Below are 24145 nucleotides of genomic sequence, written 5' to 3' on the forward strand. Positions count from 1 at the left end.
TGAATCATTCTGGCTGCTACTTTTATGGCTTTCTGTCCCACCTTACCTTTTTCAGTCTACCTCCAGACCTGGAAGTTTCTTTCTTGCCTGAGGATCTGTATCCTTCTCACTTGGCTACCCTTGGTTTGAGGGGAGCAGCATAGGAACCTTCTGTGTATTGAGGTTCAGACAGCCCTCTCTTGCCTGGGCTGTGTGAACCCTGTTGTCCTTGGTTTGAAATCAGAGTTCTTCTCATCTTAGGAACCTACTCTGATACTAGCTGATATGATCTCATCAAAACAAGTCTTCCTTTTTTTCTTTGCAAGGTACCCCAAAATAAGACATCTCTATTACTGTAGATAAATATTCTATATGCTGTAGAGCTTAATGGTCACATTTTTCAATTATATCTGCACAGTTGTATTAGTTTCAATGACTTCTGAAACAAGAATAATTGTTCATATCCCCTTATAAAAGATTTTTTTCTTCAATGCACTGTCTTAGAGTGTTAGGTAGCATTTTGATCCTGGCATTAGGACAAAATCGTATCCTATATGAGGACAAACATGCTTCAAAGCCAAGTGAAAATCAGTAAGTTTAAGTTCAGGGAGTTTCTGTGTGATAATTGCATGGAAAGCAGAAAAGGATCTTTATGCTCCCTTCAGTTCTGTAGGTGTTCCAGTATCTGCAGAGGAAAACCTCCAAAGAGAACTGCACAGAATGCTATGGCTTCTGTCCAGATATATTAGTTCAGCAAAAGCATGTGCTTACCCTTACCCGTGTGAGTAATCCCATCATTATTCAGAGAACGACTTGAATACATACTTTGATGACTGTAGATAGGATTACTCACATGCTGTGGTTTTTTATTTTGCTGAAGAGCAGGCCGGGTATTCTTCCACTGCTTTCAGTTCCCCCTCCGCTTCCCAGAACAGAACAGCTCTCTTTATCTGCAAGATCTGTTGCCAAACCCTGCATGCCCTGCCTTAAACAGGGGTTTAACCATGCTAAAAAAGAAAACATCATGCAGTAGACCTAACAAGAAATTAAACTGGTACTGTCTGACGTTGCAACCACCCTCCCCCCTACAGAGCTCCAAGTAATTGCATTATTTTGGTTTTTTTCCACACTGATACTCCCTTTTATTAGTACAAGGTCCTACCTTAAACTCCTTAGTCTTGAGTGCTGGGGACGGTACAGTGTATTTCTAACAAGGTACTAAAGAGCAAATAAAATTATTTTTTCTACTTCCTTACCAGCTGAATAACTGATTTGGGGGTTACCCTGCTAAGAACAGTCAATGCATGTTCTGTGTTCCTTTGACTTCAGGGATTCATCTGAGCATCTGTAATCGGTATACATAAGGTAATGAAAGCAAAAGAAAGAAGAACTTAATGCACAATGCATTAAATGCAAACTTAAATGCACAATGATACTGAGCAATCCTTACAGACTAAAACTTAATGATGATTCTAAACCACAATGTGGCTTGATGGCTTTTTATCCCAAAAGCTAGTTCCTCCTGTCACTGAAGTCAGAATTTGGTATTTGGTCTTTGTTTCAAAGGAGACCTGAATTTCCCTGAACTAATGATGTTACTTTTTTCCCTGGAAATATAAAGTTTCTTGATCTACAGGTACATCTTTTGTGATTTTATGCATGAATAGCTTAGAGGATGCCTCAGGGTATCCTATTCTTTAACCTGAGGAAGCATATTACTGTAAAAAAGGAAATAGCATGTGTCTAGTCTCCGGCATTTCTGTTTGCTTTTTTTTTCCATATGGACAAAAATATGTTTAACACTAGTCATATATTATAAACACAGCATGGACAGGGTGAGTTAATTTCTTTCTGTTAAATATTCATAGATTATCTAAATCCTCTTGCAAGAGAGCACCCAAGTTTGAGAACAAAGGCATCTGTTTCTGTGGGGCATATTTTCCTCTCATTGCTCATAAAAATAATTCCTTTTCGTAGTTTCTTATCTGAGTCCTTAAGTTCTTTTGTGTTTGTATTTGTCATCTCTATCTTAGTGCAAATTTATTGCACTGATCAATATCTCTGGAGTTACATAATGGTTTTATGAGATACTGGATTTGAAGTCTTATCTGTTTTAATTGCTGGTCACTATTGCACAATGACAAATGGTTTTGTCCTAAATTTCATATCATATTTTATTAGACAGTCTTGCAGTTTGTTAAAGACATACTTTCTGGGTTAAATATAGGAATGAGAGAAATTATCATTAGTTTAATGATAACTGAGGAAAAATAGTAAGTAAACGTGTTTGATATTTTGAAACTGTATTTTAAACCAGATGTATTTTCTACTTTAATAACTCACTTAAATTTCTTTGTGCAAATTTCTATAGTTTAAACATCTATGTAGAAAAAAAAGCTATCCAAACTATGTGCATTCTGTGTCAAATGCTTTGGGTGGTACTCTGAACAAGGGAGTGAAGGGGTTTTATGTAACAGCTCTGTGGAAACAGAAGATGGTCTGACATCCCAGCTCTGGGATGGAGGAATTTGGCATTCTCCTGTGTCTTTCACAGCTTATTTTTACCAACTCCTTATGTGCAGTCACTTAGGAAGCCTCCATAGCATTGGGCTCAACAACATGCAAGGCCTGGGAGTGCCTTTTGCAAGGGCTTACGAAATGCAAGGTCACTTGCGCCATGGGGGCATGATTCCAGAAAGGCATTTGTGACTGCAAAAAGGAGGGTCTGGATTCATCTTATACCCTTGTACAAATATATCTGAAGGATGCTTGTCTGAATCCCACAAAAGATTCATAGGGGAGAAATGAAACCCCAAGATTAAAAAAAAAAAAAAAGGAAAGATGAATGTTGACAAAAGGACAAGTTTATTTTATCAGGAAAATTCTAGTAAATGCAGTTGAGCACTGTCTGCATTATTACAGTTCTCGTGAAGAAAGGTTAGAGCACATCTAAGTATTGGTAACCTAATAATTTTGTACAAAATTCTTTACCAGGTGGAGTGTGTATTTTGGTTATATGAGGGAAGTATGTACTCATGGGAAGGAGTTTGTTTGCCTAAAATATGTGGCTTTAGTACAATATATGTGAATGGTTTTTTTTAATGTGTATTTATTATTTGCGATTATGTGCAAGAATAAAGTCAAACACATGTTATTTAATCTTTACACCTTTACATAATTTAATGAACTCCTAACAATCACCAGCACTCCATTTGGTACACGCTGCCTTGTAGGAGCTGGGCTGGTGCTTCGGCGTTCCACAGAGATCCCTCCTGCAGGGTTTAGGCTGACAAGTATCGCCTGCATGTCTTTTTCCTGTTTGTATTTGCAGGTATAAACCAAGGTTTGGGTAATATGTTAGGTGGTGAGTATGACAAAATGTACATTAAAAATGTGACATGTTTTGCATTTCAGTTGCAGGAAGAATGAGATTCTTTTTTGCCTTTATTTGTATAAGCTGGCTGGGGCAGTAGTCCCTTGGACAAATTCAGTAGTGACAAAAATAGGTGCAGATATTGTAGATTGGGTATGAGTTGATCAAAAAAGAGAGTAGTTGACTGTAAAAATGACAAAACAATATAACTTGTAAGCACTTGGTGTTCAGTGGATGTGAAAACTAACTGTAGTGTCCTCATTCAGGAATTGGAGTGGGCAGACAATGTAAGGAAAATGAGAATTGCAGCAATCTATAGCCCTATTCTTTGTGATTTGTCCTCTTAGCCCTTCTCAGGAACCTATTTTTTTCCACTTCAAATCTCAAATTAGTCAAATTACTCAATTTTCCATGCATATTTAATTAATCTTATGCTTTCTGATCAAATTACACCCATCACTTGGCTTCATTGTTCGTGTTTTAATGGCTTTGTATGTCCTTGCCAGGTGACGTGGGTTCCTCCCTGAAAGTAACGATAGTGAATGGTTCAAATATTTGTTTGCTAAAGTTGAGAAATTTGAATTGATTATTCAAATACTGATTTCAAGTGCACTGAGTTCAATCAAGCTGAGAAAAATCAACCCTGAAAGGTATATACCTCAAATGAGGAAGTATCCTTTTTTTAATGACTGATATGTAAAAACAATTGCAGAAAGGTTTGTACACAAAAACAGCTCTTTCAAAGAAATTACTATCCTAGGTTTATGAATTATCAGAAGTAATGGGAAGTATCTCATTTAGTGACAAACCAACACCTTTCTCTACATTCATGTCTAACACACAGGCTTGGATACTGCTCGGGTGTTTGTTGCAGATGAGTAGGATCCAGCTGTGGAATGCTCACAGGCGTCTAGTTATTAATGCTGCCTCATAATGTTCCATGTGGAGATGAACTGACTTGCACAGCAATAAGAAAAAAACAGTACCGAGAGGCGAGCCTTGTGAAGATTCTCTCCACAGTCTCATTGCCAGTGATGAGAATGAAAAGTGGTTTTGACTGAGGTGATCAGGAACATTGCAAAAGAACCGGGACAAATGGGTAATCTCTCAGTAAATATTTTTACAAAGCTTTTCAATAGGAATGTCAGAACTGCTGATATGTTCCTCATATTGAGAGAATTCCCCAGGAGTAAGTAAATAACATAGGAAAACAGCAAAATGAGGAGCAGCTTAACCTCTCTGCCCAAGTGATGACTTGCCATGGACATTGATGCTTGACTTAATCTTTGAACTGGTTAAAGAAGTGGCAGAGAAGTGATCCATGCATGTCATTCATAAGATCAGAAACAGGTCAGCACTCCTGTGTTCATAGAGGTCATTTCTGCTCATCATTCCCGCTCTATTCAAGAGAGTACACAAAGTAAAGGGAATGCTAAGGTAAAGGGGAACACTTCTTAAGCACTGCGCGAGCTGGGTTGGTGGTGTGCTGGGACGCCACTGCCAGTCATTTATCAGAAGCACCTCCAAGTATGATCAGGGTAGTATTTGTTTTATGCCAGAAGCCTGGTGCTCTCTTCTTGAGTGACCAAATCATAACTTGTGCTCAGTCAAAGGATGCAATAGCCATTATCACAGTTTGTCAGGAGTCTTCTCGAAATACAAACAGGTGAATGCTGCACTAGGAATACTCTTTAGCCAATCGTTTGTTAGTTCAAAATATGCAGAATTGTATAAATGTAATATATTATATGCACAAACATGCAGGGGGTCTTTGCAGTTGAACTGTTATGCAGAGCTTCTTGTCTGTCTTTGTGCTTTTTCCCCTCTTTCACGAGAGAGCACCAACATCTGTAGAAAAAAAACTTCTCATATCTGGAAGGCCTCTATACAGAATGGCTGATGAGGGCTCTGGGAGTTAAACCAAAGAGGCTTTATATTGTCCTTTTCATTTTACGGAAGAGCAGAGATAAGAAAAACAATGGCAGCACTAAGGAGTTAAAATTTTTTCCCCTAATAGATGCCTGCATGAAGAAACAAGCATTTGTGTGGGAAGTCACACAGCTAGATTACATAGAAAGAGATGACCAACAAAGGTCTTTCTTCATCCAAAAATATGGCAAAGGACAGTGTGTTCACCTTTCCAAAATACTTTAGCCCATGGAAGAGTAAGAGTTTCTCAGTGAAATTACTGTAAGTGTTGGTTTCCCGAAGCAGCATCCATTTCCTGAATCTCATTCTCAGGAAAAGGCACATTGGGAATTCCCTGAAACTTTCAGCCTTGCATAAACATCCAACACAGAAAATTTCAATCCAAATAATTCAAATTTGGTGAAGTTAAAAGCAATGAGAGGTAGAATATCTGGAGGAGAAATAGCAGGTAATTTTAATCTTAGCTGGCACTGCAACCTCTGTTTATATTTGAAGGAGATTGCCATATCTGAAAGGCTTCTCTCCAAAGCTAGTGCAAGTATTCTGCAATGACTTAAAATCATGTACATTTTACAATCGATACACCAAGCCCATCAATAATTTCATTTCTAAACAAGCAAACCTCCTCCATTCCTCTGCCTCTTTCCCTGTCTTATTCAATAGACTATTTTCAAACCACTCAGAAGAATCAAGCTATACTATAACTTTGGCAGAATTATTCCTTGTTCTTTTCACTTTTAAAGGAAAAAAGCCCTCAAAATTCTGCATCCAAAAAGGTCAGTGATTACATATGTGTAATACATCATGGCTTTAGTTTTACCATTTAAGAACACAGCTAGGTTGGGGAGCATGAACAGCTGTTCATGTGTTGTTTATGCTGTTGCTGTATGTACAGATGCCCTTTGGATGGCTGCCTGATCTGTATTTAAATGGCTATGAAGAAGAGGTACCTGCTTGCAAGATCCATGGCAAATGTTCAACAGAAGTGGAGGGGAACAGTCTCCAAACACTGTCCTGCTGAGCCTGCTCAGGGATGAATGCTCAAGCAGTCAAATATTGGCCAAAATGTCCTGCCAACGGCAAACACCCTGGAGCCAACAATCCTTGGTCTACAATTGCATCCTAGTGATCCTGCAGACAGGTTTGGTTTTGACAAACTTGTGGTTTTCTGCTGGTAAAGGTTAATCTGGACAGTCCTGCCTGGCTGTGCTCGTCAGGCTTTTATGTTTTAGCAGGGACTCGTTCTCCATTGACCTGTGATGACTGAAGCGGCTGGGGCCACGGACATGCTGTGTCGCTGCCATCCTGTTGTCTAATGTGACTGCTCAAGCACTGTGACAACCTTAAGGCAGCTTCAGAAACATTCAGAACGTAATTAATTGCTTGTAAGAGAAGAAAAAAGATGATATATTCTGCTCAGGACAGCGAGGCCACATGAGCGTCCTCTTGATCGCACAGGGGAAATAGCCAAGGAAAAGTCATGGGCGGGCGGGGAAGGGCATATCTCCAGCAGCACCAGCCGAGCTCTCCCGGGAGAGCTGCCAGCGCTGGAGATGGCCTTTGCCCAGGCACAAACAGCTCCTTCATTAGCGGCAGGACGCAGAGCCGGGCGCTCGGAGACCGGCCTCGGGGAAGGGGTGCTGCCGGCAGCCCCTGCGCTCCCCCCACTCATCGCACCGGCCTCTCCCGCTCCGCTTCCCGGGAGGGCGGCTCTTCCAGGCAGGCCCGGGGGCCTCCTCCTCACCAGGTATCGCCCTCTCACCCCGCTTGTTTGTTTTTTTTTCGGACCATACTTGCAGTGGAAGAGGGAAACGTTAGACGGGACGGAGCCCTTTTGGCGCCAAGGGCCGGGGCAGGGGCTGCGTGGGCACTGCGGGCCATCCCGGGGCTTTTCCACGGGGCACAAGCCAGCTCCTCGAGCTCGGGCAGGGAGGAGCCACGCAGTAGGAGCGCAATGCCTGGCACGGCTGGCTGTGGCGTGGGCGGTGAGCCGCAGGGTCCGGCCGGGGCTGTGAGATCCCTGCTGGTCCAGGCGTGCTGGCCTCAGCTTCTGCCTCCTTTCCCTCCCTCTTCCCTTTCCTATTCTCCTCTTTCCCCCTCTCTCCTTTCCGCTTGAGAGGCAACGGGCTCGACACCCCCCACCCCATGGGGAATGGGCAGTGTAGACCTCTCTATTTTCAGAGAAAAGCATGAGGATCGCTCGGCATGTAGGTGCTGTTGATGGAGGTTGATGTTGTTGGTGCCTTATAGCATGGGGATCACCTCCCTTCCTTTCAAGAGGTACTGCCTGTGCATGCACATGTGAACAGGTGTTTGAAAGTGGAGCTGGGACCTCCCTGGTCTGTGTGACGGTGGCTCAGAGACACCTGTTTTCTGGCAGTAATGCTGTATGTGCACCCAGCAGAGAGGCTGAGAGGGTCCCAAGGAGCCTCCAGCCTCCCTTGTTTGGTGAAGAGAGCATCCTCACCTTCCTCCTGTGGCAGATCCCGAATGTGCCTCTCACAAAGCAGCCCAAATGACTGAAAAGGGATCAGGCCAGAGCCTAAAGGCCAAAATCACGGCTCACTCCTCAGCAAACCCCCAGGAACAGATCGAACTTCATCAACTTCTGTAGCTACCTTTAGCAAAGAGCATGGCAAAACCCCTCTCTGGGGTCAGGTGAAAGGAAGCAATACCAAGGGCGAACTGGGGAAGTGAATAAATGAAAGACTGATCTGCAAAAAAAAAGAAGGGAGAAAGTGCTCCATGTCAGGCGTGGATGGGGACTGTGGGCACAGCTGCTAGTGGACAAGGAGCCCTTCCAGGAGCTCAGAAAGGCTGGAGCCTTTTCTCCGCAGTCTGGCAGACTTCCGGTGATCCAAAACAATGTTTCAGCACTTTGATATGGTGAGAGTTAGTTTGAAAAAAGCCTACAGGACTTCAAATGTAACAAGTTTTGGTTTTCTTTAGTTACTTCCTGTTGATCCAGTTTCTGGTCAACAGTTCAGTTGGGCTTTTTGAACTGTTCATTTGGGCGTGGAAATGTGCTGAGTTTGGCAGGTCAGCCGGGTTGCGACATAAGCTGACAGCGGCCAGCCTGCCAGGGGAGCACGCTCACAGAGTTGGGCCATAAGGAGAAAAGGGTAGGGTGAGGGGCCGTGCCTGTAACCCAGAGATGCCAAAGCAATAGCGTTCGTGCAGCTGTTCCAGCTAAGGGATGCCAGTTTCCCAGGGTCTGTCACAGCCTGAGGCTCAGCCTGGAGGGACCATGGGCCAAGAGGCTACAGCTGCAGCTGGCAGTGGGTGTGCATGTTCCTGTGCATGTGTGTGCGCACGTGTGTGCTGGGGACCAGTGTACTTATCCGTACTGGTCACTTTATCCACTGCTAGAACGATGTTGAGACTTGAGGGTTAATGGTGATACACAACTATGTGAGGCCAGAAGGAATAAGGAATGGATCTAATTAAACCTGCAAATTAGATGCCCTTGCATCACGCGAGCCTGACAATTGTGTCCTCAGCTGCAGGAGCTGGGACATTAAGTCACAAAATATCTCCATATTTTAAAAAATAATTCATTCTGGCCTGGGAGGAGCAGGAGGGTGGCAGAGGCACAACGCCCATGTCAGGCAGCTGGTGTCCTCTTTGCTGGGGAATTACAGCTCCGGGTGGCTCTGTCTGGCTTCTGTCCCATTCTTCTGACACTAAGAAAGGACAGAGGGCTAAATAGTACCTGACACCTTCACCTCCCTCCCCAACAGCTACTGCAACTGATTTGCCTTTTAAATTTTTGCAAAACCCTCAGCACAAGCCAGTCTGAGGGGGCGAGAAGTGTCACCCCTGCTGGCACTAAGCTGGCCTGCCGCATCGGCTAAAAATAGTTTCTCCTCCTGTGCCCTCCCAGCAAGGTGCAGGGCTGGCAGCCAAGTCAGGCTGCCCTGCCAGGGCAGAGCCACAGGTGAGTCCTGCACTTCGAGTGGGGTCAGTGGCTCTGCAAAGCCCGGGCTGCGCTCGCTGATACAAGCTGTGCGTAGCCTCTGCTTTGCACCCGCTTAATTTTTGGCACATTAAGGCTCGATGTGCTCCTGGATTGCAGCAGTAAGTGCTAGAAAAGCGGCGTGTTTGCCGGGTGCCCATCGTGGCATCCAGCACCGCCAACAGCCCCTTTCCACCCTCGCTGGCTTTTGCAACATTGGGATCAGTTGATACAGAACCAGCTCGTCCACGAAAATCCCATCCGAATTGGGAAGACTGGTGAAACCTAAACCTCCACCAAGCCACAGCTCCCCCTTCTTCCTCAGCAGTGGGAGGTCAGTCAGGAAATTCAATCTCCACCAAGGTCCAAGGGCTTCAGCGAATGAGAGCTGTGAGGGACAACCGAGAGCACATCTCTGGCAGATGCGTGACGTACCCGGTGCGCATGTTCCAGCAGGACTGTGCTCATCCATGGACTGCTGGGAGGCTCGCTGGGCGTGCTGACAGCCACACGCTATTTCCACAGCTGCCAGAAGGTTTGTTAATAGAAATGTGTTTAGAGACCTTTCTCAAAACCAATTTTCCTAATAAAAGTAGTTTCAGCATTATGAAAACTCCCCTAATTTCTCATTACTCTTTTTTTTTTATTATTTTCTGTGGTTTTTTTTTTTAATAACAGTTACCAGTACAAAATAATCTGGAGACTATGGTAGGGAAGCATACGCTGTCCATGCTCTGACCCTCAGCAGGTGTTCCTGGAGCAGGTGGCTAAGGCAGCCTGGGGCGATGGTAGAGCTCAGGGGTGCAGCTCTCGTTCAAATCAGCATTTTTTCAGATTGAGTTTGTGGGTGGCAGTGATGCAGGGCAACGGTTCTGGTTCAAGGTTTGTCTTTACTCCGGTGTCCTCTTTCCCTGCTGTGTGGGCACTTTTACAGCCAGCTTGTGAAAGAAGGTGTAATAATTAACAGGAAGAAACTTAAGCATCATACTGAGAGGAAGAAGAGGTGTTGTAAGAACCCTCGGCTGCGATGCAGAAGGAATACAATGATGAGCAGCAGTGCCTGGTCCTCTCTCCCTTCCTGTATAGTAGAGACATCAAATTTTAAGTAGTAAAACCTCAGGGGTAAGTGAGAAGCTGTGTGAAGATTTATGAGCAAGGATCTCACAAATAAACCTGACCTATCGTAATCCCACACAGTCTGTCTTGCCTAAACTTACATCAAAGATGCCAAAAGCCACAGGAAGATGGGCAATCAGCCCATCCTTATAACTGCAGGCACTGCTTTCCAGAAAATGTTCTCAGAAAGCAATGAGTGAGGCTGGATTTCTACAGACAGGGAAAAGCGAGTCCTGTAGGAGAAAGCAAGATCGTAAGGGCACAAAACCAAAGGTCCATATAATTCAGCATCATCTCTAAGAGTGAATATTGGTAGATACTGCGGGAAAACATAAAAGCCATAGCCGAAGGAGATTCTCCCCCTACGTCCCTCCTTAGCTTTTGGCAGTAACCCCTCAAAGGAGTGCCTGAGCCAGCAGGTGCACCCCGACTCACCTATTTCCAAGCTGCTGAAGGATTTATCACCTCTGAGGTTGCCCAGTCTCTTTTGGGCCTGTTTAGTTCCTGGCTTTGGGGAGTTTTTCATGCCTCTGCTGGTGTGAAACCTGTTAGCTGGCCAAGGCCAGGCTCATAGGCTGGCACCATGCTGGGATGGGCAGCTAGGTGATTATCAACCAGGAGCTGTGTACCACTCATCAGGGCAGGTGCCAAGCTCCAGAACTTGGCCAGGGCAAGGGAAAATAGAGATGCGACACCTCCTGGAGTCACAATCAGCAGTTGATGATGCTGAGGAGTGGAATGAAGCTGCTCCAGGACATAAAGCAGGTTATAAAGCAAGGCAGAGAGAAGCAAATATACAGGCTCTTGGGGTGGTGAGGCTGGCTGGCTCCTGGACACCACCGTGTGCCGCTGGGAGAGCATGGCAGCCTCAGATGCCCACACATCTGTCCAAGGCAGTGGGTCACGCTGGCGGGTACAGGGGCCAAGGGTGAGTTGGAGACCTCAGGTTACCAGGGATGCAAAGTCCCCCAGGGTATAGGTAGCTTCTTTTCCCACACTTTTCCCATGAAGGCACTGTGGCCCCAAAAATTTTTGGATGCAGGAGCGTAAACAGCCAGGCTGTACGCTGGGAAGCTGTGCATTGAGTTTAACAGCTAAAATTCACATTTTCTAGGACAAAGCTAAGCAGGTAACCCAGTCCTCATGGTGAGCGGGGGAGCCCTGCACAGCAGGGGAACTAAAATGCACGTTACTTTCCACAATGCGCTGGACCCTTTGCGTAACCAGTTTGCCTCCTGTGCAATTTGCCTTCACTGCCCAGGCAGTGACAGACCTCGTTGCTGGAGATCCAGATGCTCAACCTTTTCACTCATGGTGCCTAAAAGCCAATTTCCACAGAGCTCCAAAGACGCTTTTGCCCCTGACATGACGGAAAGCTTGATGGGTGCCGCGCTTCCTTGGGTTTTATTGAAAAAAGCCTTGCCCCAGATTGCTGCAGCCCGAAGACCAGTGCTTTATGTACAGATGGCTTTCTTGCCCTTTGCTCTTGTGCTTGAGGATGGCTTGGTGGCTGTTGAAATACTTTCCAAAAATTAGTCATCATACCAAAGGCAAGGAGGACTTTTTTAATCCTTACCTCAGTCTTGGCTCTCTGTGTGTGGCAATTAGTCTTCAATTAGCTGCCCCAGCGGGTTATGGGTATTCCATAGCCTGACGAGGGTGTGCGGCATGGATATTGGTGACACGGCATATGTTGTTTCCAAATGCACGTAGGTGTCTCTCTCCTCTGGCTCTGCACCCCAGAGATGGTGGCACCCAAGGTCGCAGTGGTTGGGGCGGGAGTCATTGGCCTGTCCACAGCACTGTGCATCGCAGAGACCTGCCCCAGCTGCTCCGTGACGGTCCTTTCAGACCAGTTCAGCCCCAACACAACGAGTGACGTCGCAGCTGGGATGCTCATCCCTCACACCTACCCAGGTGCGTGCGACCCGGCGTGGTGTTGTCCATGGCACCGCATCCAGCTGCCTGCCTGGGTGTGCAGCGATACATGGAGGTTCAGGAAGAAAAGTGCCATGCCCTGCATTCCCCATCTGTCCCATCTCCTTGTCACTGGCTTGGATGCTTCCCTTCTTTTCATTGTTCCTTTGTGCACGTTTGGTTTTGTTTACACGCAGACACACCAATCCATGTCCAGAAGCAGTGGTTCAAAGAGACCTTCACTTACCTTTTTGCCATCAGCAACTCAGCCGAGGCGTCAGAGGCTGGCATTCACCTGGTCTCTGGGTAAGAATGGCCCCCCAGGGCAGCCTTTGGTATTTGTGTGCTGCGTGCTGGAGCAGGTAGAGAGGTTTTCCTTGCTGGAGCTCAGGCATATTCGCTTCATGAACTAGGTCTTATGACCATGTTCCCAAGAAACAGCATTGCAGCTGCTCAGATAGGGTGTGTTTTCAAGCAAAATTAATGCACAGGTGTGCACAGGGAAACCACTCAAAACTGGCCAGCGCTGTATATCTCTTAACAGTTGATGGTTTCCATACTGTCAGCCACCAGTTGCTTGCAGCAAGGGTGGTCTTCATAGGGACGGGACTGTGGGATCCTCCAGCTTCAGCAACTAGGTACAGAGATACAACTGGGAGGGGTGGTGTTGGGGTGTTTTATGCTGCCGAGTATGTATACAGAAATTCGCCTCTTAGAAGTGTTGAGGCTGGGCGCTCTGTAGATTTACGGGTGCACAAAAAAATGTGACCAAGTGGCCCTACATAAAGATCCAGCCAGGGTGGCTGTAGCCATGGTGGGGACGCTGTGTGCGGGGACTTTGCACTTCTACAGCTGGAATTACATGCAGTGTAGCTGGAAGAACTCCAGTTTATTTACCCCGATATGTCACCTGCAAGCTCAGCTGCGGCAGCTCTCTGCCTGTTTGCGAAGGCGGGTATCGCTGCAGCAGGCAGCAATGTTTCCTCTTTGCTGATGACCTTGCAGAGATGCACTGAGGAGCAGGAACAGGTTCCTGAGTTCCTGGGTTTGTGCTAAGATGGCCATGACACGGAACATGGCAGAGCAATAGCGCCTAAGTTTTTCAGCTTTTTCTCTGTGTCCTTTTAGGTGGCAGGTCTTTAAAAACACTCCCAAGGAAGAGTTACCTTTCTGGTCAGACATCGTCCTAGGATTTCGACCGATGTCCGAAGAAGAACTCCGAAAGTTTCCGCAGCACCGGTTTGGTCAGGCCTTTACGACACTGAAATGTGACTGTCCACCCTACCTGCTGTGGCTGGAGAAAAGGTTGGGTTTTGCTGCAGGCTGGGCATGCGGGGAGAAACCCCAGCAGAGGGACTGGGAGGGAAACTGGGGAGACTTAGGTTTGAACAAAACTGGAAAAGGGCTATTTCTCACTGCGGAAAACGCAGCAAGCCCTTTCTTGGGGAGGAGAACTAGGAATGAATACCCTATCTTTCCAAAATGTGAAAGGCCCCATCTATGCAATGTCCACTTTCCACTGCCATGGCTGTGCAGTGAGGCTTAGAGCAGGAGTGCCTCTGGGCACAGGACTGACATAGCCACAGGGACCACGCTTGGCCAGCCAGGCCTTGAAAGTACATCGGGAACCTGCCATGTCCTAAGAAAAGGAGTGGGTGCTCCTCATTTGCCAAACTTGCCAAATACATCCCTCTGTTCTTAAGATAAATCCAACACCTGGGAGAATGTCTTATCTGGGAAGATGTCTTATTTGAGAAGACTTTGCACTTAAGAATTAGCTGGGCTGATTAATCTCAAATTTGGTCAACAACTGGAGTAATTTCTTAATCCAGTCAGGTGAAAAATGGTCAAACAGCATCACCTTGTAACAAATTTTTTAGAAATATTTGCCTGCGCAAGATGGGTCGTGGACTCGCTCCGAGGAGTCTTGACTTCAGAATTCATGTCTGGATTGACACAAAAGTTAGAAAACTGGGCAATTTCCAAATTTCCAAGTTTACCCAAAATACACGGATTTTGGAGAGGCAGGATGCAGATCTCAAAAGGTTCTGACACCTGGAATGTGCATTTAATGCATTTAAGTACCCCTAAAGCGAGCAACAGCTGTCTCCGCTTGAGAGAAAGCGATAAGCTGAAAGCTGACTTGAGGTTAAGTAAAGAGACGTGTACCGACACCGTGGTACAAATTGCCCGCTGAGCTGGTTGCTCGGGTGCCTTCATCTCACTGCAAAACATGAAAAAACATTTCTTGTTCTAGCAGCCAACGAGGCTGGGCGTGCTCCAGTGGCACCCATGCCACGTGAGGTCTGTGCTGTCTCCTCGGTGCACACGCTCTGTCGTGTTTCATTGCCTTAACCGAATTGGAAATTTCTGCTGAAGCACAGCTAAGTTACACAACCCATTTAGCATCTGCCACGTGATTACTGCTCTCTTCTTATTCCTGCTGTGGCCTTCTGATTTCTCAAAGGATGTAGTCTAATAAGATGATCAAGGTCCTCTTCTTTTTCTTCTCCCTGGTGATGAGAAGTGAGAGCGTATTAAGCATGTAACTAATTCTCAAACCCTTAGAGACCTGAGCAGTATTTATAAACCATTCTCTTAGCAATGCAATCCACAAGGAAAATTGTTTTTGTGCCCACCCTGCTGGTCCAAAAATGGGCTTCAGGAATTTTTTCCTGCTTGCTTGCCTGGATTCAGGAGTTTTCAGCAGTTTTTTTATTGGTGTATTTTTTATGGCGTGATGGCAGAGTCCCAATTACAACACTTATGAGCTCTCCCAGCGAATTGACCAGCCAGAGCTGCTGCATGAGACCTCCCCTGTTCTTCCCTGCCAGCCTCAGTGTCCTGCTGCACCCAAAGCCCAGTCCCCAGAGCATCGGCTGTGCCCTGCACCCTCAGCTCGCTCACTGCTTTGTGTGAAACTGCTGCCTTTATAGTGAGTTTGATCACTTTGCCAGCTGCCAGAGTATTGCAAAGGGCAGGATTTCTACTTCATGCATTGTCCTCACAGACCCATCTCCTGACTTGCTCATGCTAAAACCCCTGCTGCAGACCCCCAGCAACTGGATCCAGGTGACAGCATTCAGTGGCTCCATCTCATGCCAATATTTTTCCATGAGGAAGGGCTTCAAGCTTCAGGCAAGTTCAGGGAGGAATTTGGCTTGAAATTGAGCTCAAAGATACACCTCAAGAAAGGGTGAATTTTGCTGAAGAGCAGACGTGGATGTATACTGCTCTGAGCTGTCCTGGGTGACTCCTGGCTGCTGCTCTGGAAGGGTATGGGTCTCCTGGGGGTCCCATGCCACATCTGCCCAGCCTGCAGGGATGTGTACACCAGGGCTTCACACAGGGCACTAGATGACTAAGTGGCTCCTGGTGTCAGGGGGCTGAGTTGGGAAAGACCGCAACAGTATGTAACAGGCACATTAAAAGGGGTGTAGTACGATAGTGCTGTCACTAGCAGAAGTAAGTTGGGGGATTAATCTGACATTTTTCAGCTTGCTTGAACTGTTAAATCTTGGTACTGTTATAAAAAATGAATCAATGAGACCTTGAGGACCTAACTGTCTGCCTAGGGTCTTATGCCAGACCCTTCTCTAATATTGATCAACTTGCTGTATCTTTTCCAGCCCAAACGAGATAAAAAATAGCTTTGATCAGACCAAATCAGACAAATGACAAACAGAAACCCTTTTTCTGTGCTCTTTGTCCCATCTGTTGTTTGGTTTTGATCAGTATGTTAAAGGCAACCTATCTCATTTACTTAATGCTCATAATAATGACGAGAAGGTTTGGAGGTTTCTTTTCTGCCTCACTTCTGGAGTCTCTTTGCAGGTTGAAAGCAATTGGAGTCCAGATGCGCACCAGAAAAGTTGCAGACTTGTGGGAGCTGCACAGCGAATATGATGTTGTCGTCAACTGTGCGGGCATTGGAGCCCACCAGCTGGTGGGGGACACGGAGCTCTTCCCCGTCAGGGGACAAGTACTCAAGGTTCATGCTCCTTGGGTGAAAAACTTCATCCGGGATGGGGATGGCTTAACTTACATCTATCCAGGGATACACACGGTAACCCTAGGGGGAACCAGGGAAAAGGGCAGCTGGAATCTCTCCCCAGATCCTGGCATTACGAAAGACATCTTTGAGAGATGCTGCTCCCTTGAGCCCTCACTGCGAGGAGCTCAGGATACCAAGGTGAAGGTGGGCCTGAGGCCATCCAGGCAGGGTGTGAGACTGCAGAGAGAGGTCTTGAGCCAAGGAGGAGTTAAGCTCCCAGTGGTCCACAACTATGGGCAGGGGGCAGGTGGCTTTTCAGTGCACATGGGCACAGCCAAAGAGGCTGCTTGCCTGGTGGGAGAGTGCATTGCTGCCCTGCAAGGCTCCTCATCGAGGGCCAAGCTTTGAATCGCAAAGGCTCGCTTTCCATTTACGACAGGCTAGTGTTGCATCTCCTAGTAGCACTTTGGACTTTTTTTCTATTACTGGATAGAAGGAACCTAATCATAGAATCATAGAATGGTTAGGGTTGGAAGAGACCTCAAAGATCATCTAGTTCCAAGATGAAGTTCTAAGACAACAGCTCGTGCCATTGTAGATGCTTGGTGGTATCTCACCTGGCTTCCAGCTGCCACTTTGGAAAGGCATGATGGGTTGACCTGAGTATTAGTCCAGCTGTCCTTCTCCTCTGTCTGACACTGTTTCTGCCCAGGGCGTTTCTCCTAGCCTGATGTTGAGGAGAAGGCAAGATATGTAAATATTCTTCACATAATAGGGATCAGATTGCTACAGTATAATACAAGTAACATCAATTTAGCATTTCTTCATCTGCATCTAAAGGGTATCGGAGGCACTAGGTTCAGATTCAGTAAAAAAGAGTTCTCTCCTCTTGTACCAAATCCAATCTAGTATTGCCCTTGCTCCTGTCATCTTGCTGACAAAATTTACCATTTTCCGTATGATCTACAAGGTCTGACTCTTAGTGATTAAACTGCTCATCAGATCTTAAATGGTTCATTCAAGAGCGTTAATATGCACTTTTGTCTAGTTTTTCTGTCCTTACAGTTACAAAGCAGATAAAAATCCTTCAAGAATTCACACAACTAAAATGAACTGATAAATAAAGTTCTAGTAATGGAGCAAAGGTCACTTCTGTAGTGTTTCCTTTCATAAACAAGAAATTTTATTTCATTTGGGGTAGCCTGACAGGGACAAGAAAGGCCACATTCAGACATGGCTGACAACTCCTGCTGTTCTCAGGGGGTATGAGGACAGTTACCCTTCGAAAGGGACGGCTGTCAAGAGAAACATCACTAAATTAAATTGTAGGTCAATTAGCACCTGGGATCAGCCTAAGCCAGCCCTGCTTTCAGCAGCCTTGCCCTCTTCTCAGCTCTGGCAGCTAATTTTGCTCTCCACCCTCATCATTTGTCTTTTCCAGCAGTACAGGAGAGCCGAGCTGCTGCTTTTGGCAGCAGTGTTGGTGTAGGGCCATAAAAATACATGGAAAAAGAACATGAGAATGGGCTATTTTTCTTAATCTTGATTTTAATCTTTAAAAGTAACAAACAGTGTATCTTATCCGAGAGCAAGAAACACCACTAATGCTAATGGGATGTTCACAGCCCCATGAGAAACCAGAGCTCTGATTGTGCACTTCTGCTTTGCAGGGTGGTGAGGTTTCCTCTAATTTACTTCTAAAAGTTGTCTGGTTGATAAAAATGTCAAAATAGGTTCAGCTGCAAGGCCCATCAGTCTGGTGTCCTAGCTCTGGCCACAGCCAGCAGTAGAGAGGGGCTTTCTCAGCTGAGGGGTAGCTTAGTTTTTCATGGCCCTCAGGTGATTTATCTTCCATGCGTTTCTTGGATTGCTTCTGAAACCAAGAACGGCACTTTTGTAGTCCCTGTACATCTTGTGACAACAAGTTCCATAAGGGGAGACACTTCTTTGCCCAGCAGCAGAGCTCCTTGCCTTCAAGTTTGGCTTGAACCTGGAAACGTCATTTGACACCCCTTTCTTGCATCTTACAAGAAGCAGTGAGTAGTTATTCTCTATGACCCTTCTTTAATTTATAAAGCTGTACCATATGGCCTCTTGGAATCTTTTTTCCCACTTTGAAGAATCTTGATTTATGTAACATACAGATTATGTACTATCCACACAAATTCATCCCATATCTTTGGTCTTCCTTTATAACTTTTCTCACTCTAACATACCCTTTTTGAGCTGGAGGGACCAGAACTGCAGAACTGCACACAGTGCACATGGTAGGGAGTGAACTCTGTATTTAACTGATGAGATCTCTCTTCCCTTCCTAATAATTTTCAATATTCAATTGCTTTATAGTCATTAACAAGCTTTTAACTGACACTTGAATAGAACTGTCTCGTTCCAAGATACCTGTCCTGAATGGTGCTGGGTTGTTCAGGGCCATTGCTGAGACTGAGTAGTGAGAGCGTCTTCCTCCTAGCTCAGCCATATGTTTTTCCCTGCTGTTATCCATGCTGAATTTCACCTGCCTTTTCACCACCCAAGCTCATGAGATGGTTTTTTTTTTGCAGCTCCTTGCAGGCAGTTTGCATTTTACTACTTTAAATAAGCTGACACCACCAGCAGTCCAAGCCACTTCACCATTTACCACCTGACTGATGGGTATGTGGATTAGCACAGGCCCTACCACAGATCCCTCTAAGATGTCACTGGTGACTTCTCTACCCTGTGAAAAACATGATTTATCCTTACCTTGTCTCTCTATCATATATGCAGTTGCTGACTCATGAGAGGATCTTCCCTCTTATCCCATGCCAGATTAGCTTCTTGATGAGTCCTTGGCGACAGATATTTATTAAAGGCTTTCCAGAACCTGAGCAGATCATACGGAGCGGATCGCTTTAGTCTGCAGCCTCGCTGTGTCCCCTGAAGCCGTAAGACGATGGTGGAGCACAGCTTCACAGCCTCTCGCTGCAAAGCTCTGCCGATTCTTCCCTCTTGGTCCGTATCTGTCCTTGCAACTGTTCTATTGTGATGGCTTTTGCCATTTGCCTGCTCTGGGTGTCAGATTTAGTGTTTTGCATTTCTCTGGATCCCTTACAGCAGTTAAAAGAAAACTGTCAAGTACCATCCTCTTTTTTCTTTGGCCATTTTAAGTGAAGGATTATACACCAGCCCGAATGGCGCAACAATTTCCCATTAGTGTTCCTTAAAAACCCACAAATGAGTAACATCTGCTTCTCATGAATTCATTACTATCCGATTCATCTATTTGTTCTAAAACCTCATCTAATGGCCCTTCAATCTGAGGCAGCTCCTCTGCATTATCCCCTTAACAAACAGCTCTGCCGTGGGAATTTCACTAAGCTTTTCTGAGCTGAAGGCAGACGCAACTCATCTGTTTAGTCATTGTGTTAGGGCTTGTTTTCTCTCAAACTCCCTTGCCACCCTGATGGCCTGTTGACTGTGCACCCCAGTCACCTGCAAAGCCCCCGGCAGGCTCCCTGTGCCCGCTGGGGTAGAGGAGGCTTTTTGTCTGTCAGCAAGTTATTTCCTCAAAATGTTTTTTAGTCTGCCTTTCTGTTTCTACTTTTAATTTGACAGAGTTCGTGTTCTTCTCCATGCCCTGATTTGGACAGGATCTATTTAAGTTCTTTCTCATGTAATTTTTATCACACTATTACAATGAGCCAGTAATTATCTTTCTTCTGGAAAGTCTCTGATATTTCAATAGCCTTATATAAAAATTTAGACCCATATCTAATTTTCAGACTTACAGCAAATAGAAACGAGCATACATTGTGCCTTGCGATCTCCTGCTTACTTCTGGTTATAAAGAGGTCAAAATGGCACCTTTAAGGACATGTTATGAATCCTTGCTCCTTTCTGCCTGCTTGCTTCTCCCCAGTCTCTAGCTTGACATTCCTTTTAAATCTTACTCTTTCTCACAGAGGCTTTCTTCCCTGCTAAGGTCATGCCACACAAAGGCTGAGCATCCTGCTCAGGAGCCTCAGCTTTTTCTTCCAGAAGCTTTAAATTTGCCAAGAATATGTCCTAATATTTTTCTTCCTAGGTGTGAAAAATTTAAATATACTAAAATATATCCATAGATACATAGTGACATTGCCCTGTGTCAACTATACACCTACCCACAAAGGGACAACTTTTTGATGCCTGCAAGCTGGCTCAACACCAAATGCTTCTTTTTGGGCAGCTGAAGTCTGTTGAGATGAGTCCTTTCTTGCTTCAGCTGCCCAGCCTCGGTTGTCAGTCTCTGGCACTATCTCATCAGCCATCCCTGAGTTTCTGCTCCTCACCCAAGAGCCTTGCCAGAAGCTGAAGCAAAGACGTGGCCTGTGTTAACTCTTCAGCTCCAGCTGAAGGTGAGCCAGCGGCTAAGGAATTTGCAAAACTCCATTTTGATCCTAAATGTGTCCGTGCTGTTGTGTCGGCTCCGTAGTCTTCATCTGGAAACTCAGAGCAAGTGTCAGGGAAACACTCACATGTGGGAGAGGGTTGTCATGGTTTAGCCCAGCAGCAACTAAAGGCCACAGAACCACTTGCTCACCCTCTTCCATCCCCAGGATGGGAAGAGAATTAAAGGGGAAAAGGGAAGAAGATCTGTGGATTGAGACAAGAACAATTTAATAATAATAATAGCAATAATGATGATGATGATGTATCTATATGTATAAAAATAATAGTATATGCAAATAAGCGATGCACAGTGCAATTGCTCACCATCCAGTAATCAATGCCTATCCCATCTCCGCGAATGATCCCAAAACAGGTAAGTCCTGACACTGCAATCCTGGAGAGGCCAAGAGGCCCGAAAAGAGACTGAGAGAGAGAGAGAGAGCACTTTGAAAGTCCAAGAGTGAGAGCCCTGGAAGAACAAAGGTCCTTCTTTCCAGTCAACCTTCATCCTTATACTGGCCATGATGCTGTGTGATATGGAATACTCCATTGGCCAATTTGGCCCTCAATCCTAAATCTAAGTTCAAATCATATGGGGAGTTGTGGGCCCTTCATCCCAGCCATGCTCCTCTCAATCCTGTTGTGCTCCTGCACACCGGCAAGAACACGGCAGCTGAAGACCCTGAGGTCTCAGCACCAACTATAAACATCGGTGCGCTGTCAGCATTCTTCCATAAGGAGTCCCAGACTAAAAGTAAAACACAGAGCGCTTCTAGCTGCTAAAAAGAACTAAGTCTGTCCCAGCCAAAACCAGGACAAGGACTAACAGTGGAAGGTCATTAAACCTCCAGGACTTTCCATGCTGATGAAAGGCGCCCTTAAAGAAAGACTTGGCTGTCACCTGTGCAAAGCATTTTATCCTTGTGCCGTTCCTTATGCCCACGCGTGGCCGGACAAAAGTGATCTGGACAGTACTTGGGCCTTCCCTTCTCATCTGCTCTTTCTGATATACACTGGATAGGCACCCCTGGCAGATGGCAACCGATCGGCCACACTCACAGGGAACTTCAAAGGCATAATTATGGCATAGAAAGGGAACGATTATATTTTGAGACATTTCTGTCAATCCTTGCGATTGCAGACAGCAGATGGTCGGTATGATGGATAGTCGAGCATAAGCACAAAATAATAGTTTTCTGCAACAGGGAATTTTGTTAGTTTTCTTTGCAGAAAAAAAGCCATGAAGACATATTGTCTCGATATAGGCTTTTGCCTATACTTAAAACAAATTGCCAAATTTCTGATAAAAATACAGGAAAATTCACATTCACTGTTCATTACAATTCTTTTCTAGTGGAATCCTATTTGAGATAAACCTCAGTGTGATACATCCAAATTAATTTGGAATAAATGTAGTGATTAGAGAGAAAATCAATGGCCTGAACTGAGATTTGTATTGTTTTCACAACTATCTTAAATCAGTGTTTGTGTTGTACGAGACTTTACTTTATCCTGCTTTGTTCCCTATTTTCCACAAGAGGGAGATGTTGGATCAAGCAGTTGCTGGAAAAAACGCCACACTCCATCTCCAAGAGCAACTGTAGTGCTGCTGGATGCAATAGAGATGTGGATGCCTGTTGGGCTCCTACATACCTATGAGACTTGGAGGATTTGGGTGCTGCAGTAGGGCTTAAGACATAATCATGAATCAGTTAAAGCCGTAAAATGTCATGAGGAATGCTTAAAAAAAACTACATTGAGGAACTAGAAATGTGAAGGTAGAGACACATCAGAAGCTGTTGTTAACAAAAATAAAGGGTGATAATCCTAGACAAAGCTGTTGCTATAGCAGCATCTCCCAGAGCTTTTCCCCCATTAAAAGGCTGGAGGGGAAACCACTGTTTTGGGTAGTCAAGTGTCCTCTGTTCCTCGTGTTATGGGGACTTGGGGGTCCACCAGCCCCTCAAGCTGTGCCTGGGCTAGACATCCCACAGGGGGTCCCTGCGGGGACGCAGCCTGACCGCTGAGCCCACTGCCTGGCCTGGCTCCCGACGAGCCCACACACCACTCTGGGTGCTCAGGTATTAGAAACTGTCACTGGTTTAAGCCTGATCCGAAATGGTCTGTTTTCTTTCTGGGAATTTTACCCCCTCCATGTCTGTTTTTCTCAATGAAGAAATCAAAGTTACATATTTTGGGGAAGGAAAAGTGGACATGAGTCAAAACTCAGCCTTATGAGGAAAGGGAGCGGCTGACGAGAAAAGAGAGTGGAAAGAAACTTTTCTGAAAATGAACAACTTCATAAAAATGATATTCCCAAATATAAAAGAAGTTTCAAGGGAATCTTTTTCCTGTCTTTTGCCTTTCCTCCTTTAAGACTGTCTCACACCACTGACAGCAGCCAGCACTACAGGAGAGCACTGTCCCACGTTGCATTCCTTGGCTCCTGTTCATGTCCGCTACCTACCATGGGGACAACATATTGGGACAATATATTTCTCGCCGTGTGTACCATGCACATCTTGTGCTGTGCTCCTGTCACAGCCACCTCTGCTGCCTTTTTATTCAACTTTTGAAAAGTCTCAGTCAACCAGCTGACACCCAAGCCTTCCATTAGTCTTTACTTACATTTACGAGCCAAACAGGAGAGAGGAGGCTCGTTTATTTTCTGTATCACCGGAGAATCAAGCAACCAAGCCAGCTGCAGGTGTTTCTGAAGCACTTGCAGAGGCACCTCCAGACAGGTCTTTGGCTAAAGCAAAAGTCTGGAAAACAACCCTTTCCTCAGAGAATGCACTAGATCTGTGGAGGGAGCCTCACGCTTGCTTTCCTCCTCACCAAATGAGTGCAGCGTTAGGCTTCAAGGAGATGAAGCCTCTCATTCCCACATGCCTTGCAGCCTGGTGAGACGAGTGGTCTCCTGGTCGATGGGACAGCTGGTCTCCTTTGAGCATGCAAGGAATTGGATTTGGGCTTCTCACATCTCATACCACTGAGATAGTGGCTACAAGAAGAGCAATCCCACTTTTAGGTGTGCTTTGAATAACAAAGCTCCTTTTGATTTCTGAAAGAAAGGGGCTGGGGCACCTAAAGTCTAGGAAAAAACATCAAGAAACAACCTGCTTCTCCACACTGGTTAATGATAACATAATATTTTGCTGCAAATGAGTTTTTGAAAAAGCTACGTGACTCTATAGCAGTTCTGTTACCTCATTCTGTAGCAGTTCAGAAGGATGGCAGCTTGAGCACCATCCAAGTGTAAGTTAAAAGATGCTGAGAACCACTGGCTACCCTGCTTCTGAAAATCCCTCCGTAAGCCTTGGTAGGCAAGGTCCGCGCATTTTTTCCATGCCATGAGTGTATCTGCACAGTGTTAGCACTTCAGGAATAATCACGGGGCAAATTGCCACAGAGATTTGCAGCAGGATGATTGCCTCAAACAGAAGGATAAATAGCTTTTTCTGGCATTTAATGG

The 24145-nt window shown here is 45.5% G+C and overlaps 1 protein-coding gene across 1 annotated transcript; it reads left to right on the forward strand.

Moving 5' to 3' along the window:
* The first annotated feature begins 12097 nt into the window (after window positions 1–12097).
* DDO (D-aspartate oxidase) lies at window positions 12098–16671 on the forward strand. The gene is made up of 4 exons (XM_009989613.2): window positions 12098–12269; window positions 12467–12575; window positions 13398–13574; window positions 16104–16671. The coding sequence occupies exons 1-4, from the start codon at window positions 12098–12100 to the stop codon at window positions 16669–16671; spliced, it is 1026 nt and encodes a 341-aa protein (XP_009987915.1).
* Window positions 16672–24145: the final 7474 nt, after the last annotated feature.

Source organism: Tauraco erythrolophus, chromosome 2 (genome assembly GCF_009769465.1).
Source record: "Tauraco erythrolophus isolate bTauEry1 chromosome 2, bTauEry1.pri, whole genome shotgun sequence".
NCBI lineage: Eukaryota > Metazoa > Chordata > Aves > Musophagiformes > Musophagidae > Tauraco > Tauraco erythrolophus.

Excerpts from the sequence above, each read along its gene's own strand:
- DDO (XM_009989613.2), top strand. The coding sequence starts at position 12,098 with ATGGTGGCACCCAAGGTCGCAGTGGTTGGGGCGGGAGTCATTGGCCTG. Across the intron at positions 12,270-12,466 it reads CATCCCTCACACCTACCCAG|ACACACCAATCCATGTCCAG; the intron begins GTGCGTGCGACC and ends GTTTACACGCAG. Across the intron at positions 13,575-16,103 it reads CTGCTGTGGCTGGAGAAAAG|GTTGAAAGCAATTGGAGTCC; the intron begins GTTGGGTTTTGC and ends GTCTCTTTGCAG.